At 36.1% G+C, this 24,744-nt stretch overlaps 1 protein-coding gene across 5 annotated transcripts in view; it reads left to right on the top strand.

Moving 5' to 3' along the window:
- The window catches only part of ANO10 (anoctamin 10), a 130,000-nt gene that overhangs the window by 40,589 nt on the left and 64,667 nt on the right, over nucleotides 1-24,744 (top strand). Inside the window, exon 12 of one of the 5 annotated variants that reach the window (XM_064444178.1) lies at nucleotides 4,032-4,343. The exons of the other annotated variants lie outside the window; for them this stretch is intronic. Coding sequence (XP_064300248.1) covers nucleotides 4,032-4,058 — 27 coding nt within the window. The 3' untranslated portion in view covers nucleotides 4,059-4,343. Of the gene's footprint in view, nucleotides 1-4,031; nucleotides 4,344-24,744 lie in introns of those variants that run through there. 5 annotated transcript variants of the gene reach the window in all.

Below are 24,744 nucleotides of genomic sequence, written 5' to 3'. Positions count from 1 at the left end.
TGCTACTAGCTTTGGGTTTTTGCACGCATGTGCACTTTAATTTTTGCAAAACTGGAGTGGAGTTGTTGGTCTGATTCTATTCTTTTGTTTAGAGATGCTGCACGTTCTATTTAATGAGTCTTAAAATGTGCAGTTGTCATTCTGAGTATTGTCTGTCATTAGCAAGTATGGAATCCCTAATGTAGACAGTGCAGCTTCGTATTTTCTCAGTAATCTCTAGATATGTTGTTCTGGTTTTGATTTTAATAAAAAGTACTTGTAACTTGGCAAAAACCCTGTTGATTATATACCAGAGTTCTTACTGGTGCTGGTAGTAGTTACGCAATGGGAAGTTTAAAGGAAGGTTTGACAGAAGATCACTCTAATTTTTAAGGCAAAATTCTGTATTTTGAAACACGAAGAAAGAATAGTTGTCTGTTTTTTATTTCCATCTTGTTCACTGACATTTCTTTTCCAAAAGAAACCATCTCTCTGGAAGCCTAACATTCCACACCACTATCAAAGTGTGTTTCTGCACAGATAATACTTTTCTCTTCTGGTATAGTGGCGTGGTATCACAATGCTGTGACGAAACAAATGGTGGCATGTATCGCCTTTCTAACTAACTTGGCTCTTAATCGTGGATAAAGATTTGGGTTTTTTTCTCTTCTTCCTGTTTCCCAAAACTGTAGACAACAGTGACTTCTCTCATGAGTGTCCCTGACAGCTGTAAGACCCAGATGCCAAGTTCTGGCTCCCAAGCCTTGACCTCTTTGGCTTTTTTTCTGGTCTCTTGGCTGGCTCTTCTGCTTGTTGCTGTGGCAGCTGTGGAATTGTCTCTGGAGCTGATCGATGCAAAGCTAATGCATTTGGATTCTACTTTATTGTTGGTGATGCCACTTCCCTTAGACTTAGCTCAGTGAGAATTATCTGTATGTTTTTAATATATTCGAAGAGTGAGAATTCTTAAAATTCTCAAATTGCTGTGATACAATTATTCTTAATTTTCTTACTGGAATAGAAAGTGTTTGGTTCTACTTTGCTTGGAAGTAAAAACAGCCTGAATATAAATACATGGCACAGAGAACAGTAATCCTCCATCCCTGACATTTTTGTTTGGCATTAGCTTTCTGGATAAAAAGAATGACAGTACTTTCATTGTATGAAATATTTCAGCAATTTTGTAAAGAGCAAGTATGTCTGAGACATGGTTAAAAAGGCTTAAAAGGGATGTGCTTATAATTTGAAGGCTAGTGTGTATTGAATGTGTTACCTATTCTTGCATTTAGTGTCAGTAGCTATGCATGAAGAGTCTAATCTGGTTTGAAAGAGGTTCAGTAGGTTTATTAGAGGGAAGGAGAGAAGCAAAGGTGTGAATACAGGGTGCAGGGCCAGGCCGTTTGTCTAAACCTTGTTTTAGGCAACTAGAATTTATGAAAAGGAAACAAGGATATCCTCTTTTTTTATCTCAGCAAAAAGTGAAGTTTTAATGCCCAATAAAACCATCTGTTGAAATGCAGTATCATTAAATCAGACTTACAGTGAGAAAATACAAATAAATGTCTAATGATGTTAGAGGTGAAACACTATCCATGTCTTTAGCAAAGCTACAAAGCAGGACCAAAGTCAGCCCTTGGATGAGGATTATGTGATTGCACATTGGCAGAGGATGTGCAGGGTTTTAAGAAAAGCTGCTGTAACTAGATAACCTCTCGGTATGTTTATTGCAATGCCTGTGGTTGTATTTCAGAGTAGAAGAGACAGTTATAAATACTGAGTAGAGGAATGTAAACTGTTTCTGAGCATTTAAATAAAAAAGATGGTGGGGGAAAAAACAGGTTTGACCTTAACTACTCACAGTATATTATAACATAAACATTCTTCCTCAAACCACTCCAAAACAGCTGTGAAATAAACAGAGAGATTCAGTAGGGCCAATATACCTTCTTGTTGGAGGAAACAGAAAGAACATTTATTTCTTATACCAAGGAACATCCATATAAATAACAATTTGGGTACTGATTACAAGCTGGATTTGGGTAGTTCCATATGGCCATGTATTCTGGGGACTTGCAGCATTTTGAGATAGTCAGGAATTGATTGCATCGACCAAAAGACGTAAAATGCCAAATCCTTCTGTCTTGTCACCACCTTGCATCCCATGGGTTTAGCCTGCATAATTTATGAACCTAATTTGATTCCTGAGGACGCTTGCCCTGTCTAAGAGCTCATCTTTTTTGTCCAAGAGAAGAAAAGTTGGCAGAACAGTGCCATAGTGGCTTGCAGGAGAAAATGTAGAACTGTAGGAATGGATAAGAATTCAAACCAGCTCCAGTCTGCAGAAATGCTAGCTCAGGAAGAACCAGAATCTGTTTAGTTGGGGTTTTCATTCTCACAACAGTTTCTGGCACTGCTGTATACTGAGTTAATACTCCTTGCTTCCATGAATTGGAGGGTGACAGAGCTTGTTGTGCTCTCAGCCCCAGCTGCCTGGGGAGAGAGAATAAAAAAAAAAAAGTTCAAAATTAAATGTGTGTATGAATTGTTTCAGTACTTAGGAGCGCTTTGTAGATAGGGAGCATCAGGTGCATAAATGTACAAAGGGTAGGAGAAAGGACTCTTCTGGTTGGAATTATTAAAACATATTTGCATATCAGTTAATTTGCCATAATTCTTAAGGCATATATTAACTTTCTAAATCTCTCCAGAAATATACACTGTAATTTACACAAGTAAACTAATTCCATACTGTGGCCACTTTTTCATTTTTACCATTTACAGTTTAAACATTAATAACAAAAATAAGAATAAATTCAATATTGTAAATGTTAATGCCAAGATTTTCTCTAAGTGCAAAGTAAGTCCAGAACTGATTTAACGTTACTGATTTGTGTCTCTTAATGAATACATAATTTTGTGAGACCTTGAGTGTTAATTTCACACATTGATATTTTTCCTTTTATTAGCAGTTGTAAATATCTGTTCCCAAATAAAAACTCTGTCCAGACCCACCTCCAGATTCAAGGTTCCAGACATTCCTTGTATAGCCTAAATCTTCATCCTTTGACTTCTGGAAATCTTTTAATGTGGTTTCAGGTTTTGAATCTCTGTGTTGGTACATATTTGAATCTAGGTTTCAGCTCTGCCTACAAAGACATGTAGCAGAACACTGTCTTTCTTTTGCACAGGAGAGGCCTTTTTAATGCTGGGTGCCATGAATGCTGGGAATTCTTTGAAGACTTCCCTTGTATCTGAGATATGAAGGGAATGTTACTTTGCTTAAAGAATTTTCTTTTACTTGTGCTTTTTTCATCCCCGTGTTATTGCTTCCTGCTGCTTACCAGAAACCATTGGCAACCACTTCTGAATGTATCCTATCCTGACTTTATAGAACCTCTTCTTGCCACTCTGTGTTTTTTGGAGGTGTTTTGGTCAGTGCTCATTCAAGCCCTCAGTGAGCTTGAAGCCGTCCTGGCTGTGTGCTGATCTATTTTTGTCTGATAATTGGTTTTCCTCCTTGAGGGCTACACACACGAAACAAAGGCACTGACTTGCTTTGTCCCTGCATGATGTTTTTGTTTCCTGGTGAATTGGCACATTGCTTGGTAAAACTGGTTTATTTTGGAATATTAGCTGTAGATACCTTGAATCAACTAAAGTGAAAGGAAAAAAATTAATGTAAACACTTTGTGAATTTGATAATCACAACGTTTTATAACTAAGTCCACTCTACTCTCTTGTGTGCATACAGAGAAGAATGTTCAATGTGAGGATGCCTCTATTTTTTATACAAAAATAATCAATTGATATATGATACGTATTCTTAAAATTGGTTTAAACCAAAATTAAATTTCAGTATTTGTGAGTTAGGAAACTGGAGTTGAGGGATGGGTTTTTTTTTTACCAGAGCAAATCATTAGTCCATGTATTGGTGGAAGGAAAATGAGGAATTGAAATTCCTCATTTATCTAACTTACATAATGGAACAAGTATAAATATCTTACATGGGATCTGGTCAGTTTACTGCAGCTAATGCTATCTTCTTCCCATAGAACGGAACCCCGGCCCAAGGTGATTGACGTTGTTGACTTGTAGCTCAGGCTCACTTCCTCCAGCAATAAGTCCACAGGAAGCTTTCTTTTTCTGGATCTAGCTGCATGTTTCCACTTGGGTTTTTCAGTCCTTCGTCAGAAGCAACATCCCTGCTAATCTGTTGTGAGAGCATTCCTGTACCCATATCAGTCAAAAGGAGTCATTGTAAATCATATCGATTTGCTTATCTAACTTGAAATGGATCAGGGGCTCATGACCTTCAAATTCTGTAAAGGTCATCGTGGAATAGCTGGCTTAAAAATATCCCAGTACTCTTTGGAAATTACTCTAAGAAAAAGTTGAAGGCTAGGATGCTGAAATACATGGAAAATGTATAGTTATCATCAAAGGAGGCACTATGTAGTGCATGATCCAGGTAATCTGCATTATGTTAATAACTGTAGGCGTTGCTGAACAGAAGCAGTATAGTGAATTTAGCTAGCTGATGTACCTTTTAAATTAACCCTGAGAGTTGGTTTGTTGTTACATGGAAATAATTTATTACAATACCCTTTCATACATAATATTTTGTAACTTTGCGTCAGATCTTCATATGCAACACTTTGACACAATATTTAATTAGAGATGAGGTTTCATCGTGTGTTGAACTGAAACCTCCATGCATTCACTACAAAATCAGTTATTTCAAATATTGGGTCAAATTAATATTAAGTCACTAAAGCATTCTGTAGTTCCACTTTTAGTATCATTATGATATTGACATTGATTAAAAAACTGTTTGTGAAAACTTCTACACAGATAGAACAGGATTGTGTTTGTGGTGAACAACACAGAAAACAAAGTTCATAGTTTCATATATTAATGCTTTTATAAGCTATTTTTCCCTATCTGAAAAGCTTTTAGTTCCCATTTAAAATTGTGAGCATTATGTTAGAACTCTAGCTAACTCAGTTGCATAACAACGATATTATTCCAAAGTGGCATACTAATTAAACTGCAAAAAAAAAATCTATAAGACAGATGTATATATTTTCAAGCTGATGGTTAATTAGCCAAGGTTAATAAAAGGAAGAGGTAGTATGTTTACAGCCTGTTAGCAAAGTGAAAATATAGGAAGTGGGATTGAAGAGCCACTTTATGGGACAGAGCTAATTATGAAAATGGAGTGTATAATGAGAGAGATAATTTTATAGTCCATACATGAGTTATCTCCCTAAAATATAAATTGGCAGTATTTTTTTAACTGTATCTTTCATCTTTTTGAATATGTCAACTCAGTAGATTTTTTTTTTTTGATACTTAGCATTTTCTAAGTGAATAATGCACATCCATTACTGCATTTAACACTGTTGTGCTGAGTGGTGATTGCCTGCACAAACACAGGGCATCTCAGCAATAGGTTTAAAAGAAAAAAAAAAAAGTTTGTGTTCTTAATAACAGCATGTTCTTTTTGGGGGTATTAGACAGGGACAGTTCAAAAGAACTTTTTTAACAAGTCTTTGATGCTCTAGTCTGTCATTTCATGTTGATAAGTTCTGACGTGTTACTGCATGAAAAAATGAGTTAGGTTGTGTTTGAATGGGGCTCTTCACATATTTTATTAAATGCATTTTTCATATATATTATTAAATGCATTTCATTTATATTATTTTGTTGTAGCAATTGTCCTTTAACTGTTCCTCTTGTATGAGGAACTCTGACTTCTGTCTGGAATACTTTTGATTCTTTCTGAATAGCCGTATATACTTACAACTATGATCCGCATCAGATAGCTAGAATATTTATCAGGAAGTTAGTGACTTGGTTTATGTTACAGTTTGTTAGGGTACATCCAGGAATACAATATCAATATCTTCACTTGCAATGTTATGCTGCACAGGGTGCAGTGTATGATCTTTGCTCAGTAGAGGGTTTTTTCTTTCAGCTAGAGTTACCTTATAGGTCTTTCTCCAAAATAACTTTGTTTTTATGCATCCTGCATTTTATAGTTAAGTGAGAGGAACTTGCATGTTGAAGTTTTTTACAATGCTTCTTTTTAAATAGCTTCTAATATTGAACAAATTCAAATGTTATATAGATCTGTAGTTCCAAAAAATATATTGAAATGAGAGAGAGAGAGAGAGAGAAGGCTTGACCTGACAAATACCATTACCTCAAAATTTAGACAGCTGTTTAATTTTTCTTTTTGAGGATCTGGGTTTTTTTCTGAGTTTTAGCCTGAGGAAGTTAAAATGGTACCAGTATATTTACTTGGTGCATTAATTATACCAGTATACTGTATGAACTGAAATTCTAACAAGCCTCCAAAGCAAGGTAATCTGCTTTTGTACTAGAACAAAAATATCTGCAAGGAATTACACTGAAATAACCCTAGTTGTATGAATGTACACGTTACCCCATATTGGTGTCACTTCTTGAATAGACAAGCTCTAAACTTTTATCACAGGTGTTCCATTGTTTTGGAAGTTGCCCGTTCTCCCTGCTGATTTACCAAGGTACTCAGAACTCAAAATAGTTACTGCTTGTTTAGTCTTAGAGCTTTAAATTCTGTGTTACCATTTTAACCGTATTCAGGAGCTAGGAGGTTTTAGAAGTTCCTTAGTATTGTTTGGGAGATGGCAATTTTAGTCCAGATCAGCACTAAATTAAAAAATGTATTTGAATTCTGATAAGGGATAATTTTTTGTAGGATTTTGCAGAACACACTAAGTGGAGAAGAAAACAACAACCCAAAACTGTTTCAGTCTAGCAGAACTGTGGAGCCAGTTTTCAGAAATATTTTAGTTGTAGAGTGTTTGAAAAACAAAGGCAAATTCTTATGGTTTTTTCCTTTATGCCTCCCCAGACATAATTGATAATTTGCATTCCTGCCTACAGATGTTTCCCTAGTGACAGGATGTTTGCGCTGCGGAAAATAAACTCAATGAAAGTTGACTTAAAATAGTTTTAACAGGTATCTGTTTAGGATCAGCAATAACATAGGTGTGATGCCAGAATAAGCAACATAATTATTTTTGGCTTGATGGAGAAGAGTGAGTCTGTAATGGCTTGAAAGGAGAGTCATTTGAGCACTTAAACAGTTTTTCACTCAATATTGAAAGCTTTTTGAATAGTGCACACAGAGCAAGACCTGTTTTGTTGTTATATAGACTCACTGTTTTGCAATACAGTGAAACTAGGCTGCTGACCCTTTGAACTAATACACCTTTTAAGTGAAGAAAAATGTTTTAATCCCGTGTCAGAGTAGGTAGTGATCTTGTATACATTGCTATATTATCTCAGCAGTTTGGAAAATTGCCTAAGCACAAATAAATGGCCTGAAAAAGACCAGCGTTCTGTTTCATTTTCCATTTGCAGTCCTGCTTTCTCCTGTTGATTAAAAGTATGTGGAAAAAGGTGTAATGATGGGTTTAGAATTTGGTACTGGGGTATTAATTTATTCCTTATCATTATCTGATACATGCTCATTTTGTGATAAATGATAAGGTTCTTGTGGACTTAAAACTCTGCTTTTATAATGCAGCTAAGATGTTATTTTAAATCCCAACTGTGGGAAACAAACTTCGGAAAAAATATTACATAAGCAGATGGGATGTCATTTGCTCTTCTTTTCCTCTGCTTGACACTGAACTGGCTCTGCAAGTCTCCTGTGTATACTCAGGAGTATTTTGAGCCAAATATTTCAATATTTATATCACACACAAGCAAACAAAAACAAACAAAACAGGCAAAAGCAACAGAGCTGGGAACCCCAGTGGGGTTAATTTAGCTACTCTCTTCTGCAGTTCAGATTAATGTATTTATTTATTAAAGCACAGATTGGTCGTCTTATCTTAACATCTAGAAGATACTTGGAGAACAAAATCATTGTTGTGCAAGTCCATCTCTTTTTAAAGGAAGCTAATGATGAAACAGAAATGCTAGCTTTGATCAGTGCTGTCAAAGTTGTTTTGCAATAGTTGCTTAAGGGTAAAATGTATTTTTTTTTTTAATATAGTGTTAGGATGGATCCCACGGTTGGGGATGTACTTCATCCATGTATAAGTAAAATTTAGGGTTAAAAAAAGCCTTTTGATGAAAACATCTTATTTGGTCTGTTTCCCTTTAGCAGTGCTGCACTGTGATCAGGCTGCAAGGAATAATTGATATGTTTTCAGTTACATTTTTCAAAATGCTCTATGAATGATAAGATTAACCCAGAGGTACAGATGCAACATCTGGCATGAGGAGTCCTGAAGCAGCGGTGTGCTTAGAGGTACACTGTGGGAAGCTATCATTATCCACTTGTCTTTTCTTCAGCGTGTTTTTCCAGGGACAGAATGTTGGATGTTTGTATGTTCTGTTCTCAGGTAACACAATAGCATTTATTTTCATAACCTTCTAAACGCAGCTTTCACATTCTTTAACCCCTGCAGTGGTATTAAAATTAAATTGATAAATTAATTAAACGAATTGGTAGGGCAAAGGAAGAAGGGCTAGTTTGAGGAGACTTGGAAGGTGAGGGCAAAGACACAGCTTTCTCCACCGTGTGCTTTCTGGGTAATCTGCCCTCTGACACTGCTGTCAGCACTAACTTGGTCAGTGTCTTGTTTTAGACAGGGCAGGTGTTTTATTTTGTTTGTTATTTTTTTTCCATAGAGAGCTGGGCAGGCAGAACTGAAAAGTTACAGCTGTTTCAGTGAGCAGAAGCAGAACCAGAAGAAGAATGAACTTGGAGTGAAAGACAGGAAGCCAGGGGAATGGCTGCCATGGTCATGCAGGAGTGACAGCCTTTCCCCAGGCAGTGCCACTGGGCAGAGACTGAGCACTCCGGGTTTGGGAAAGCCTGAGCACTGGTGCAAAGTGCATGATGGCAGAGGGAGAAGGGTAGTGTACACAGTGAGGTGCATCTGAAGGGAGAAGAGAATCTGGACTCTCTGGGGAAGGGCTGGAGGTGCCTGGAGATTGTAGAGTCTGAGTAGGGTAGCATACAGAAGTGTTGGGTAGGAGTCCTTTCTGAAAAGGTGGGGAGTTGGTTTGCATTTTAGTACATTTAACACTGAATTTCTCAAAATGCACGAGGTTCTTCCTGAGAGCTCAGAAAACAGGTTTTCAAGCCATTTTGTTTGGTCTCTGATATCTTCTGGTTTTTCAAACTTCACTGGAATGGCTCTGCTGCTGTTTCTTGTCAGATAGTGACAAACTGTGTGGGTGGTTATACACCCTGTCCATTCAGTCAAAGGGATTAATTCAAGAATAGCTTGTAATAAAAGCTACACAAAGTGCTTAGAGGAATTGCTCAAAATGACTCTTCTTTATTGTATCAGTATGTGATCAGGAGTATGCATTAGCTGTTTTTTTGGGGGTATGTTTATGTGTATAAGGGAGCGGATGCTAAAAAATTGAAAAGGACATGCAAAGAGTGATTTGAAAAGTTACAAATTACTGTTTGGGAGATGTCTGGTGGTCTTTCCCACTTGCTTATCTGCAGGAATATTCAATAATAGAAAAACCAATTCATGGTTACATGTGATAGCATAATTCTCTCCCACATCTTAAAGTTTAAAAAAAAACCCAACCACTGCTTGGTGTAAATATTTTGAGGCATTAAATTGTGCTAGATACAGTCAGATGTCTACCATACAGTATGTTTTCTTTCCTGTAATTTGGTAATGATCTTAGAGAAGGGGAAACTTTCAAAAATACAACATATTTATTAAGAAAACTGTGTTAAACAGAATGGGCAAATCCTTACTGTGACCCTGTTCAGTAGTTTTTGTCTCAAAGGAGATGATAAATAATTGTAGCAGAGTTATTCATCTTCAGCTATTTCTCTGTAATAAATGATGTCCTGTGTTTTTCTCTTGTTGCTAATAGCAACATATATCTGTTAATGAAAAGTCTTTATGTGTATTGGCAATCTTGGTTTGGTTTTGTAAGGAAAAATCCACATGTAATAGTGTTAGAAGCAATAAAGTGCCTTTTAGAATGTGTGATCATTGCTCTGGTACCTGCTTCTGTGGTCTCTATAGCATGTAGGGAAATGTAAGGCAAGAAAATACATGTAGCTTTCTTGGGAATGCAGTGAAGAGAGAGGGATGGATCTGTATCAAGTAGTATCGCTAGGGCTTTGGAGAGAGTGCTATAAAATACTCTCTAGCCAGAACCACGGTGACTTTCTGCAAGGTTTGGAAAGTGAGACTGATACTGCTAAAACTTATACTCAGATAAATACATTGCCATTAATTCCAAAAAGAAATCTTTGACCTCTTATTCAGCTACCTAAAATACATTTTCTTTTAGGATAGGTACAAATGTTAAATAGAAATTTATGGTGCTTTCATATATAAACTGAAAATTTCTAACTTTAGAGTTACCATCTTCCTTGCAGACAGCCCTAAAATTAATTTCATGCTTGTCTGTTCTTATCAAAGCTCTATTTACAGTAATAACTCCTTCTAATTTTGCTTCATAATTTTTGTTGAACTGTGTTCCCTTCCTTCATGATGGAGTTGGACTTCAAACCCCTCTTGCTACTTTCCTTCCTCCCTCTGATCCCTAAGTGACAGCTCTGCCTTTGTTTTTGTGGCTATTTCTGTGTACAGAAGTAGCTCATATGTCTTAGCCTTCATACCTTATCTCATCTGATGCACAAGTTTGCTTTTCTTAAATCCGTAGTGATTTTATGTACTACTTTCTTAATATTAGATTACTCTGGTTAACACTTGCTCTACATGTAGACTGTTACGACAAGGGATCCAGTAGTTACCCGGGCTTTGCAACAGCAGTGCTGGCTCTTGCCATCTCTTGCCTAAAATTCCTGTAATATTGCCACAGAACTGGCTGAGTGTCTAGTGAAAAATGATGGAGAATGAGCCCTTACAGTGATAGCTTATGCTGTCCATGGTGACAAGAAAAAGGAACAAGGCCTTACAGAGTGGCATAACTTACTGCTTTAGAGTGCATTAATGACTTCTTTGGGCAAATGTACTACATTATATATTTACAAGTGGGACATAACTCGGAGTACTAATATGTACTTCTGAAAAGCTCTTTGTTGTATATGTGACTTTTCAGTGAATGATTTTTGCTTCAGAACTCTATTGCCTTTTTTATTTGGAAGCTCAAATTTAGATCCAAATGATGTATCTATGGCATCTGTTGCTCAAGTAAACAAGCACAGGATATCAGGCGGAGATGCCTGTGTGATACTTGGAGGAACAGAGAACAAAATGAATTGTTTGGTGTCTGTGTTTTGCGGACAATGCAGGGGGCAGTCTAAAAATTGCTCACTCTCCAAGCTACCAGTGAAATAGATAAGTAGTAGTTTTCAGACATAAGAAACCTTGAATTTGTTATTTCATTGTTACTTTCTTTTTTAGATAGGAAAATAGCATTTTAATTTCCTTTTCTACTTGGCGTTCTGTGTTTTCACATGCAGTATTTAGGCTTTTGTTTTGAAAAAGGGACTAGCCAGGCAGAAAGTTGAAGGAATATAAGGACATTTGATTATTTTAATTTATGGAAGTGTTTATAAGCTGCTTGCATAACACAGCCTGCACTGTCAGCCTGGAATTTTTCTATGTTTAAGATGTATTTGGACCATTGCAACTACTGTGAAACTGCTGAATTGACAGATACGGAAGTTTTTTAGTTCAACTTAGTTTACCAAAACAGCAGTAAAACTTGAGTTTCAGTAATTACAAATGCATTTTAAACTTCATTCTGTGTGTTGGAATGATGCTTTGTTGGGCTTCATGAGTTTTGTCTTTGCAGATGTTAAAACAAAAAATAATTGTCTAGCTATGCATTAATTCAAGAAAAATTAAGAAAAAAAATATTGCAAGATGTTTATCTTTACCATGAGGTCAACTGATTTAACATTCTTATCTAAATATGCTACAGTGCTTATTAAAAGATAAAGTAATTTGGCGTAAGAGCTAACTTACGCCTTAAGAGCTGCATGGCTATTTGACAGCTAAGTATGATTGCTTTGCCCTGTTTAAGAGGATTATCTTCTTTCTGTTTTTAACACTGTATCATCTCTCCTGGCTAAAGATAGAAGGAGGACAATTTAAACTTCTGATGAGATAGTATAAAGGCTGTTTGGGAGCTTAATAGAAATTTAGTTGATTTTAATTAAAAGTCAATAGAATCAAGTGCATTTACCCAATTTAATGTTACTACTTTACCATACTGATAATTTACAGATGGATCTTATTTCAACAGGAAAAAGTGACTAATGGAGGTGACAAGAACTTCATGAATTTTTTTTTTTAAAATGGATTGTGGTCTGCTTTCAAAAGCAGACCAGCATTGAACCTGTCAATCTTTGTAAAGATCCAAGCATCTCTCTCACACGCACACACAAATACAGTTACTGTGGTTTAAAATCTGAATGTTTGCCCTTAGCAGTTGATAAAGGAACTATTAAATAGTTTTTCCTATTCTGAATTTACCAAATGCTGGGGGTTAAAATGAGTGCACTGAGTGAACACGCTTGGATAGTCTCATTAATGTGTGGTGTTGGAAGGCTCTGCCTGTGGCTTATGCCTGAGAGGTGGTAATCACTGTATCACCCAGCAAGGCAGTAAGAATTACATTTATTCAGCATTTTTGCACGGTGTTGCTTTTAGTGAGTTCATACATATTCCTATCTCAAAAAAGTTTGCATTATAGTTAAACAGGATGTTTAAAGATAGATAATAGGTAAGAAGTTTGGAGAAGGAAAATGGGTAAAGCAAAGTTATATTTACTGGAATCATCTGTGTCATGCATCTGTTTTCGTTACTATTTATTATTACCTATTAATTTAAGGAAGTTATCCATAGGAAAGTTCAGCTAAGGTTTTGTGGTAAGTTTTAAAGAAGGAATAGGGAATGTAGACAAATGTATGGATTGCCGTATATGAAAATAGGGTCCTTCAACAGAAGAAAAACCTAGTTTGAATCAATATATAGAGATGAGAATTTTGAGACATATGTTAATTTTTATTTCTGTACAACTCTGCAGTGCTACGTGACATTTGAAGTATAGTTGAGCACCTAAATTAAATGCCTTTGCTTTTATTTTCCTAGACTTTGATAGCTAATAAAATGTAATAGAGGATGTTCATTGTAGAGGATGCTGAAAAAAGGTGCTGCTCCAGGAGGACCCAAATTTTATTTGAAATTAATGTTGGTAGAGGCAAATCCTCCCTTTTATGTGTCTGACTGTTGAACTGCCTTTTTTTGTCTTTTTTGGTAATGGTAATGCTTATGCCAGATCTTAGGGACCCCATACATAAGTTCATGGCTTAGAAGAGAGGATAAATTGTTTCTAGAAAATATAAATCCAGACCAAGGCCTTTATAGTGCCTACAGAAACCAAAGATGCACTAGAGCGTAGTCAGTAGTTAAACTGGTCAAGAGAAAGCTATTAATAAAAAGATCTTGCTTATCAAAATAAGTGCAATTCCGCAACCTGATCTTCAGGTGGGTGATTTCTTGGAAGAAAATGGTACAGAAAATAAGTGTGTCTTATGTTCTGCAACTTCAGTGCATCTTTACAATGCACTGGTAATCCACATAGTCCAGTATAACTGCTGGGGCTGTGTAACAAGTAATTTATGCATGTGTTAAATTGATTCCTTGCATTGCTAGTAGTTACATTTTATGAAAGGGTAATAAAACAACCTAAAACTGTTGAAGGATAGAATTAATGAACATACAGAAAATACTTGCAAGAAAAAAAATGAACAGATACTTTACAACTTTTTATAGCTGTATGAGAAAATGAGACCGAGCTCTACTCCAGATGGAAAAGTAGTAATAACTAGTCTGTTTAAAGAGTGCATAATGATTACATGGGCTAACCTCTGGAAATTTGCAATAAAAGTATCTCCAAAGGATTGAACAGTTCCAGATGTTAAATAATTTTGTGTGTGTCTCCTTTTACACTGTCATTTCTATGACTGATTTATTCCATAAACCTGTTCTTGAGTTCTGAGAGAAGTATAGACCAGGAATAGCACAGAATAGCACGAACCTGAAAGTGGAGCACTCCAGAGTATGTGGAGGTGAGAGACTTACCCCTATGTCTTAATTTTCTTACTGGGCAATTATCTTTACGTACCTCATAGGGATACTGTGACAGTTCATATATCAAATACTTTTAAGGTGTTTGAATGATCCTCCTTCCACTAAACCAAGAAGAATGGGAGAGAAAGGCTAAAGCTATTCTTGTGTTAATTATTTACTCCCATGAAGGTTGTTGCTAGTTATTTTCCTGTTTTCAAAGTAAACGTGGCAAGCCCTTTACGGTTGTGTAATTAAATTTTTAATATCAAACAGAATGGATGACTCAAACTTAACACGGACTTCTGAAAGGAAAAGATAGCTCAGTTTCCCATAGGCATTTTAAGGAGGGTCCTTAATGGCTTTATGCAAATTCCAAGTCTTACACAAAAAAGTTTCTATCTACAGAATAAGCTGTTCATGGAAGCAGCATTTGCAAATTACAATTTGCATTCACACATGCTTTATTTCCTATTCTTGATTGCTGTCAGGATCTTCAATTCATCTATGACAAGAGTCACATTTCTCAGGTTAAAAATAAAATACCTTCACCAGTTACAGCTGCATGCCATACAACCTGAATTCTGGTAGGGAGTTCCAGTCTTTTCACTTACCTTTTTACTCTCTGATTGCATATTGAGACACACTTGCGTGTGTCTCCTGAAGCACTCTCATTGCAAAGTATGGAGTTGTTAACATCCTTTTCTTCTAATTGGTTACATTTCCATTATTTTGGTTCTCAGGTCTCTTAAGCAGCTAGCTTGCCCTGCTTGCCAGTTAATCATAGAACGGGAGTATATCACTTCCCGTAATTTGGGAACTGGCAAAAGAAAGGATGTCTTGTTAAAATCATGTCTTTTAAAGCATCCTACGTGCTTATCCACTTTATATGTGCTTATCTATTCATATTTTCCTACTCCTCGAAAACATCCTTTATTTCATATTTTATTAACAGAAGTTCAGAAGAATATTGGGAAATGTCGGATCCCTTTGCTTGTTAAAATGACTTTAGGGTACACCTAAATATTTATTATACAGCAGCATATTAATTGCATTAAGCTATATGATAAGTTAATTGTTTTATTATATTAGCCCCCTTAAACCCCACATGTGCGCTCCTGGATTTTTTTTTGCTGTATGTTACTGTTATATGAACAGGTGGAATTTGAGTTTAGACCATTTTCTAAGCCCCTCCAAGGTAATTTCATCTTACAAGGGCTATATGATGTCTGCTGGAGATTGACGTCTTAAATGATTTGATAAATTTGTCTTCCTTTGTTACTTTCTCTTGGTATTCAGCCCCCCGGTAAAAGGTGGCTCAAGTTCACGGTTCATCATATAAAGTGTTTTATCTTCCATATGAGCGCTCTCTGCAGATTTGATGTCCTTTCTTTGAAGTTCTTCTTTTCAAATGCATTGAGAAGCTTGGTTACTTCTAGGGGGTGATAAGCAGAAACAAAACTGGACAAAAAAAAAATCCCACTGCTTCCATTACTCAAAACCTGCCTATTTCAAAATAAGTCTCTGAAATGTTGCTGTTGGGTGCTACAACATTCTTGAGATTGGACTGGAAATATACCTCATCTGAAGAACTGGCTTTTCCCAAATTGGGGCAGCACAGGGTCAGCTGGTTTTCTTCTCTGAACAGCAAACAAAATTCTGCGTCATCAGACTTTATTTGTGATAACAGGATTGCTAGGCCCTGTATCTAATAGAAGAATTGATTATTAAACATAAGTCAAATACTAAACGTGTTTTGGAGTCATTTGCTAGGAGAGCCTCTGAATTCTTGCCCTGTTTGTTCATTCTGATGCTATCTCAGTGGTTCCTCTCTACTGCCATCATCTTTGGTCTGTTCTCACTGCTTCCCAGGTCAGAGAAAGGTTTTTCAGTGTTAATTAGATGATTTATGTGTCTTTTGAAATGTAAGCAGTCTGGTTTCTAGGGGGGAGTTGTTATTATTTTTATGATTCTTAGCTGTTGCTTTTTAAATTATTATTCAGTTTGAGGTAAAGAAAGTATAGGTTTTATATATTTGGCTAATTCTTTAGTTAGTACTGACGTGCTGATCTGTCGAGACACTTTCAGCTCATAAAACAAAGGAAAGTTCCTTTGCTACCACAGTAAAATTACAAACATATTTTCACTCTTATGGAAAAACTTGCCTGAGAAAAGAAATTATACAGCTTTGCAGTTTTAATTTCCCGTTGCTGCTCGTGGTAGAATGTACGTAGTGAATGAGTATGCAGTATTTGGTATGTTGACATAATGGAGTTAGAGTAGATTTCAAGTTAGAAGTAAAATGAAATTACTGGAAAGGAAATTGAATAATCAGTATTTTTCTTAGTTTAGTCCTTTGGGACTCGATTTCACATGTAACACAGCCTCTTAAGTCTGACTTTGAGGTAAACAGAAATTTAGTGAGTATGCAATACACAGATGAACACTTTACTGGATGTTTTTCAAAATGTCAGTTCAGGTTCTGCTAAAATGATGTTACTTTTTGAGTTATTCTTGATGGTTTAAAAGTAGTTCTTTGCCTTATGTTGGCCAGTGCCTGTAGTACATTTTTGACAAGTATTGTTTTTAAAGCAGTCTCGAGCTTAATGGTTTGAACTGTTTATCACATTATTAACAGAGTAGACTATAAGACTAGCAGTAATAAGACTATCTTACATGATATCAGGTTTCCTTTATAAGCTAAAGGGTTGCCAGACGATGCTTGCACTTGTGAAAGTACTACACATGAGGGTATAGGTGAGCCTTGAAAATGGGTATTTTGCGTAGAACACTTTATGTGCATTAGACATTATTGTTCAGGTAGCTGTAGTTTTTTGTATTAATTCTAAAGATGCCAGGTTTTAAAGCCAGTTAACCATTCAAGTTGTCTTACCTCTGGCATGACTTCCATCATATGTTTTCAGTTCTTGCTTTTTAAAAATTTGAGCTTGTAGTATATCTTCTTTAAAAAAAAAAACACAACCCAATTGCTGAAAATTGTGTTCTTGTACACAGGTTGCAAAAATGGTGACCCTTGGAATTTTGTTACAAGCATAAATCATCCTTGCCATTTAAGAAAAGAAAAATCACTCATTTTGCATTTGATTACCTTCAATTTCTTGTCATTCATTCTTCTTTGTCTCCTTAAGTTTAGGCCCCTTCTGTTCCTTTTGGTGTCTCATTTGCATACTTCAATCAAATTATCCTTTAATATTCTTCTTGGTAAATAAAGGCTTCTTTACTCTGTCACAGTGAATCTTTAATCATCATATGTTTTTTTTCTGTGAGCTTTTCCCATTTTTTCAGCATGTTTCTTGAAGCGGGGAACACTGGATTTCCAGTACTAGTCTCATCAGTACCAGAGGCAAAGTAATTTCACTTCCTGTCTTCTCCAGCTTGCTCTTTTACCAGGTGAAGCACAATATTGCTGTGCTGTCCAAGGCATAATATTCAAATGATGATTAATCAGTACCCAGATATCTTTTTTTGAGTTAGTGCTTTGGAGGACAGTGGTGCCCATTCTGGACCTGATCTTTGTGAACATTTGTAGATACAACATTTAACTTAGTTGGTCTGAAAAGTTTATTTCTTGGTTGTATGCTGTCAGTGAAAAGATGTAGTACCTTTGCATCAACACCTTGGTTTCTTCAGAATTTATTGCTGCTTAAGCATTATAAGTTTTTTCCAGAAATTATTTCAATTTTTTCCCAAATTATCAACACCTGAATAGTCTGATCAGCACTGAGTGGTTATGAGATGGTTCGTGTGCTGCTGCAGAAAAGGTACAACCATATTAGGATGGTATCCTTGGGCTCTATACTGTGTCTCATTTTTAAGCCCATTTAATTTATATGAAGCTGGTATGTGTATTTAATCAAAATGTTGTGTAAAATCAAGTCACATGTTTTCAGAAGCTGTGAGTATACTACATCAAAATTGTTGCTTTTTATCAAGCAAGTTTTATAATGTCCTCAAGAACAAATATCCAGTTAATGTGATACATTTCATGCTAATACAAGTTGATTGGCACTAATTTACTGTTAGTGGTGACAAGAACTTATGACTCAGGCGTAGAACAGGCGGTGATGGTGTAAACCTTCTGTGTCATGCTCTGTGTCTGTATATCAGATCCTTCTTGAGGTAGTTTTATTTGTATACTCATTCTTTCTGATCTTTTCTAGTTAGCACGATGTGTTGTAAAAACAAACACATTACTCAGGAATTAAGACATTCAGGAAACTTAGTTGTGATTGTAAATACGTGAAAAACAAAATGGCCCTGCAGAAACAAGACCTGACCTCATAATAGAGACCTCCAGAGACAGTCTTCTCATCTTTCGTTTTGGGTTCATGAGTCTGCATACAAGGGGGCTCCGAGATTGGGTGTGGCATGTAGAGCGGGATTCTTTATTATCTGTAGGTACTTAGTATTATGATAGCCACACCAAGCTTACCTTTGTAAGTATAGTATAACTGTGCTCTCCAGTGACTGTAGGACTCCGTTAAAAATTACTGATGTAGTTATTGAATGCAGAGTACTGTTAGCAAGTAGCCCTTGATTTCAGTTCAGATAGTTCAGCCTCTTTTAATATGGCATTGTATAATCTATGGCATTATTATTTTTGTAATTTTGTACTTCAAGTTAACTTGGAAAGATGCTAAAAACAAGACTACATTTGTATTGGAATAGATTATTAGAAAGTCAACAGAAACACAACGAAAACTGAAATGGCTTGAAATTGTCAGCATAAATGTATCCATCATTGAGATTGTCTTATTTTCTCAGAAGCAATTGAAACAAATATACTGGGGTGTGGGACAGGGAAACCTTACCCTGATGTCCCAGAAAACAAGCCAAAAAACACTGTAGTTTTATCACTGTCCAACTACCAGAATGCTCACAGCATCAATGCACCATAGATTTGATACTCTGTTACATGCTGATTTTTTTTCCAGTTTATTTTAATGTCAACACACTATAAGAATACATTATTTACGGATGTGAAACCATGTCCTTTGGATATGAATTAAATAAGTGACTTTGAAATACACAGGTAAACTGTAGGCTGACCTTTTGACTCATGCTTAGAAGAAGGAGAAAAGATTTTTTTTTTTTCCTCCCTCTCAAAAGAAATAGCTTAACCCCTTTCCCTTTGGTGGCATGATGGGGTTTTTGCAGTTGCAGGTAATACATGCCAGCATAACCAAATGCCTAGAAATGCATCAGGCATTTAAGCATTGTTCAGAAGCTCTTAGATAGTATTTTAAAGTAGTTCTAAAAGTTCTGGTAGTTTTAATGGGCAACTTCTCAAGAAAGCTACTCTTTATATCCTATGGTAGCTATGTTTGCTATTGCTTTCTTCCACAACGTTTCTTCACTAGGGTTGCTTGTTAAAAAGATAACAAATATGACATTGTCAATAGTTCAATTTATTCTTTGCACACAAAGCAGGGCTGTCTGGAGGTGACTATTCAGTGTCCCAGTAGGCTCAGAAACCTTGGACTAGTCCCTTTTTATGACAGTGAGATCAATGCTGCTGTTAAAGCTGCCAAGTATGTTTAGGCTATAATAATGTCTGCACCATTATTTACCAGAAGAATTCCAGAAGCATATTGTGTGAGGTATTATTTGGTAAGACTTTATAGGTTTGGTGGGTTGCTGAATTTAATGGAAGGGGAGGGGGGAAGCACTTGTTAAATGAAATGTCTAGACTCTTGTCTGTGGGAATCAGTTGGCTCTCACCTATTTGTATATTCATAACACATATCTCTAGCATCATAATTTTTCTCAGCTGTCACTTCATGGCAACAAAGCAGCAGCAGTGCCTTAGACATGGCATTTATAACTACCGGAGCAGCAAAACAAAACAAGCAGTCATTCCCTATTGTACTGGGTTTCTCTTGTCTTTCTGAAGGAAGAAAGGGACCTTCAGCTTCTTAAATACTTTTCCAAGATTAAAGTATGTAGATGTTTCTGTTCTCCTTCAGTCTGGTATGTTTTCACTTACGAGTTTACACACACCTCACTTGCTTTGTTGTTTTGAAACCTGCTACAGTATGTTATTTTCTAAAGAAGATAACTCTGTCCACACTGTTTGGTTATGCAACTCCTTTCATGACCTGTATGGCAGCTAGTCAGACTTGACTGACAGTGTTTCCTCTTAGATATGTTAGGCGTGGATACACAGGAGGCACTCTCATAAATTTCAAGTACCTTCTGATGGCAGCCTGAAACTCTTTAAGGAAAAAAAAAAAGTTCCAATAGCATTAATACAATTTGTGACAAGGGAAAGTAAAACTGAAACAGTATTTTGAAATGTGAATTTCTAAAATAGTTTCAGGTGACTGACACCTGTAAGCACAAATGAACTCCAAAACAACTCAGTAGATTATATGCCATAAATGCATTTCTGTAGTTTCCCCCCCCTTTAATCTTATAAGACTTGTGTCATAAAGCACCTGTAGCACTTAATAATATGTAACACTTTATGTAATAATTCATAAAGACTATTCTCCATTAGTAGCATGTCAAGGATTTATTTTCAGAAAGCTTGAGTATGTATATTTACCTCTCTATTACAAAAGGAGGAGATAAAAGGAGATGGTAGATGCTAATTCTTGTGAGGAGTATTTTGGTTTGTTGTTAAGCACATGATAATGGTTGTAATGCAATTCTCAACTGGAATAAAAGCTCCTTTCCCTGCATCTTCCCTGAACAAAACCCAGCCCCTCTTTTCAGCCAAGGCTATTCCAGGAGATTGTGTCATTAGCCTTTGAACTGGTTTAAAAAACAAAACGAAACACTTCTATGAAGAGAGGATCGTGCTTCTATGTCTCGGATAGTTCTTTTGTATTGTTTCACTTTCATGAAAATCTATGAATTCTAGTTTGATTTCATCAAAGGTAAAGGTTTTGATTCTGCTACCAAAAATATCAGTGGACTACTGTATACCATCCAGAATGTTACTAATTTCAAGGATCAGATGTAGTTTGGGATGGCAGTAGAATATCAAACACAATACAATGGAAGGATGAGTATATGTATATTAACATAGGGTATTTTTTTACAGCTAGGAAATACATTTTGGAAGCACTCTTTCTTTTTTTCTTTACTATCCTTGAAATACAGAACCTCTGAGTTAATGGACTATAAAGTGGATGTGTCCTGCAGGGCAATTTTTCACCTGAGAGGACTGAGGAGCAGTAGGTGTTGTCTGGACTACGAATTAAGCATTTCCTGTCTAGTGAGTGCTTAACCAGAACACCTGATCTCCTGAGTGCTGGCCATGAGTGCCTGGCCATCTGACTTGTATTCAAATTGGTCAGTGAGTCTCTTCTTTAAAATAAAGATTTTTAAAAAACAAAACATAACACTTCCATTTTAAGAAAATAAATTAAAAAAAATCTTCATTACCCCCATTGGTGGGGTATTAATTTTTGTTTGGCTTTGCTAACCTATAATTTTGTAAAATATACTGTCACCATTTATTAGGTCTATATAATGTATAATGCAAGTTAGTCTTTCAGTTTCTGCTGAAATGGAATAGTGACAGTTTAACTAGCCTGAGAGGAACAGTGATTTATTTGTGTGCTTCCAGAGAGGGGAAGACAATGACTTCATGAAAGGAATGGGAGGCAGAGTTGGTATGGCATATTACCAAACACGAGGAAAAAGTTGATACCATTGCTTTGGGAGAGGCAGTGCCCTAGGTACTGTCATTTAGACTTCAGTAATCATCTTACAGAAGCATATGTGATAAGACAAAGTGACAAAAAAAGCACTGCACAAAATAATTAGGTTCTTGGTCTTCACACCTATGTTGATGTGCTATACTAGGCAACCTGAGGAGACAAGGACTCCCATCTTTCTTGTTGGTTATCCTCTTCTTGGAAAGTGACAGGCACATGAACTAGCCTCACTGCCCCCTTGAACTGAAAGGTGCAGATAATGGTTGCAAAACACCTGAATCAGTACTGTGTACACCTGGATGAGATATACCATGTCAGTACGGTGTGAGCTTATGCCATAATGACTCCTCACCATCTCCTGAGAAGTTATTAAGATGAAGTTCGGGTCTTTGCTTAATTCAGATGAGCTCATTCATTTTATCCTAAATGACCAAAAGCAGTTGGATGTTAACTAGATTGATTTGCCTAAGCACAGAGGATTTTTTTTGGACTTTTACTTTATTTTTCCTCCAGTGGAGACAGGGTCAAAGGGATTGAAGGAGCTTCTAGCTAAGGTGTATAGTTCTGATTTGTGTGATTTTTCTTTCAAGGTGTTTGCTTTTAGGGTTGTTTTTGGTGATAAATCAGATCATAAATATCTGCAATTGTTTAAATAAGTAGAGGAAAAAAAATACCTCTATTCTCAGGTCCTTTGGAAGAGGATGAAAAAACTTTGCTGAATTCCCCACAGATTGGCAGAATATAGATAGAAAGGAGAAGTCCTTCAACCAAAAAGTGTTCATTTTACTGTCTCAAACTAGATGAATAACTCAACATTAAAATGAGCAATAGACAAAATGATTCATTCTGTAATACACAGTCAAATAACCTGAGCAACACATACTTTCTCCACTCTTACCCCACCTTTTTTTTTGTTTGTTTTAAGGAGGGGAAAAATGTTTAGACTTACATATGTTAGTGCTGTGGTATCCAGGTTACAGTAACTTATAGCTGGGTTCAGAAGTTGCTTTGCTGCCCTAAGATGGTTTCTTTTGTTAAGATTTATCTCTACTGAGGGAACATGTTTAGCTTTATCATTAAAGGGGATGTACCGCGAAGCAAGACATTTGAATTGCTTGTTTACCATTAAACACTAAGTCTGAACAAATACCTTGAAAATAATTAAGTCCTATAGCTGTATTCAGATGACAAGTTAATGCTTCAAAATCTGGCAGGTGAGAGCTTAAATAATGTTTATCAAAGAAGTAAAAGGCTAGGGCAATACTGTACACTGTATATGTATGATTTTTTTTTTTTGAAAGCTTTTACTAGACTGCTGCCATAGGAGATAGCTGATTTCTTCCAAATTTTACAGTAACTTTGATCTGGAAAAACTGCTGTTGCGATGTTTCTTGTTAACAGCGATAATGTGATTGGTGCATTATTATTGATTTGTTATCTGATAATTTCATTTCAGACACGTACTTCAAACACGTGTCAACATTGTCTTAGAAGTTTAACAAGGGACCTTTTGAAGATGTTAAAGCAAGCAGTATCGTACTGAAACTTGGAAATTGTAAAGTAAAAATATTCTGTTCTGTTTTTTACTAAATTTCATTAAATCTCCATATTAAAACACTTCATAAGCAGCACAGTGCATAAGACAGAAAGCTGCATATTGGTATAGTTTTGGTAAACCAGAAGGTCCATGTGTGTCAGATCTGCATAGCTTCAATCTGTATATACCTGGATATATATTTATACCTGGAAAAAGATTATTTACTTTTTTTAGCCTTGTGTGGTCTTTATTCAACACTAAGTGTGGTGGATAAAAACAAAAATATTTTTCAAGATAGGGTTTATGTGTTAGAGGCTTGGTAGGTAGCCAATTGTGAGTTTAGACTGGAAAAAACCTTTCATTTACGGTATGGGAGCATTCTGGCTTGATCCTGCAGGAAGGCTTGTATTAGCCATTTGTTTTGCATCATGCTTTTTTTCTGTCAAAAGAATCACAGTTATCTTTTCTGAATTATGTGTCATACTGCGTGAAGAGGAGAGCCTAGAATCATTGATTGGTGTTTATTGTAGAGATTAAGACAGACAGAAATGTGTTTACTCATTAGAACAGTGTGCTGGTTCACTGAGCTCCTTCTATCTCATAGGAGTTCTGTCACACTTGGGTAAAGCCGTGGTTTGATTCATGCATAGTCACTGTAAACAGCATTATAGCTCTGGATTTTGCCATCACCTGATGGTGTGCTCATATTCCTCTGAAAGCTACCTGTCTGTAGACAAGCTAAATATACAGCCATAGTAAACAGCAAGAGTTTAAAGTGGCTTTGTACTTTTTAAGGGGAGATGCCTTCTGGATATTACATTCTTGAAGCTTGCATTGAAGTCATGTGAGTTGCTTGTATATATCTATGACACTTGTATGCATCTGGATGTGGGTAACCTTGGGTTTTCTTATGGTGGGGTAGATAGATCTTAAAAAAATGAATCTGTTGGGGGCAGTGCACTGGTGAGAAAATGAGATGTTTACTTCTCTAAGCTTCACCTTGCATTTTTTTTCTGTCCGTATCATTGAAAAATTAAATATTTTTATTAGCTCATACTGGTTTTCATCATACTGAAAAATGTATGCTGAATAACTAGAATTTAATTCTTCAATAATTTGTTAAAAACTGTAATGCTTTTTTCCTCTGGTAATGGAGAATTTTAGACTTTTTTACCTTTGACCTTTTCTGGCCTGTGAAATCTCACATTTTTTTCCTCTTATTTACAAATTTTTACAAATTTTCTTCATCTGTGAATCTTACACTGTAAATGATAAGTAACTTTGCAATATCATATAAACTAGCTAAGAGCTCAATTTACAGAAGCAACGTACGTGTAGTATTTCCAAATTTTGTGGAAATGGATGAGTGGGCCTGAGCCCAGAATAAGTCTTTGCTTTGAGTGGAAGATCCTTCTTTTCCTCCTTCATCACCGTATCTGTCCTCCAGAGCACC

This window comes from Phalacrocorax carbo, chromosome 2 (genome assembly GCF_963921805.1).
Source record: "Phalacrocorax carbo chromosome 2, bPhaCar2.1, whole genome shotgun sequence".
Taxonomy (NCBI): Eukaryota; Metazoa; Chordata; class Aves; order Suliformes; family Phalacrocoracidae; genus Phalacrocorax; species Phalacrocorax carbo.
Note: the sequence above shows the minus strand (reverse complement) of the source record. Positions and strands in the feature narration are given on the sequence as shown.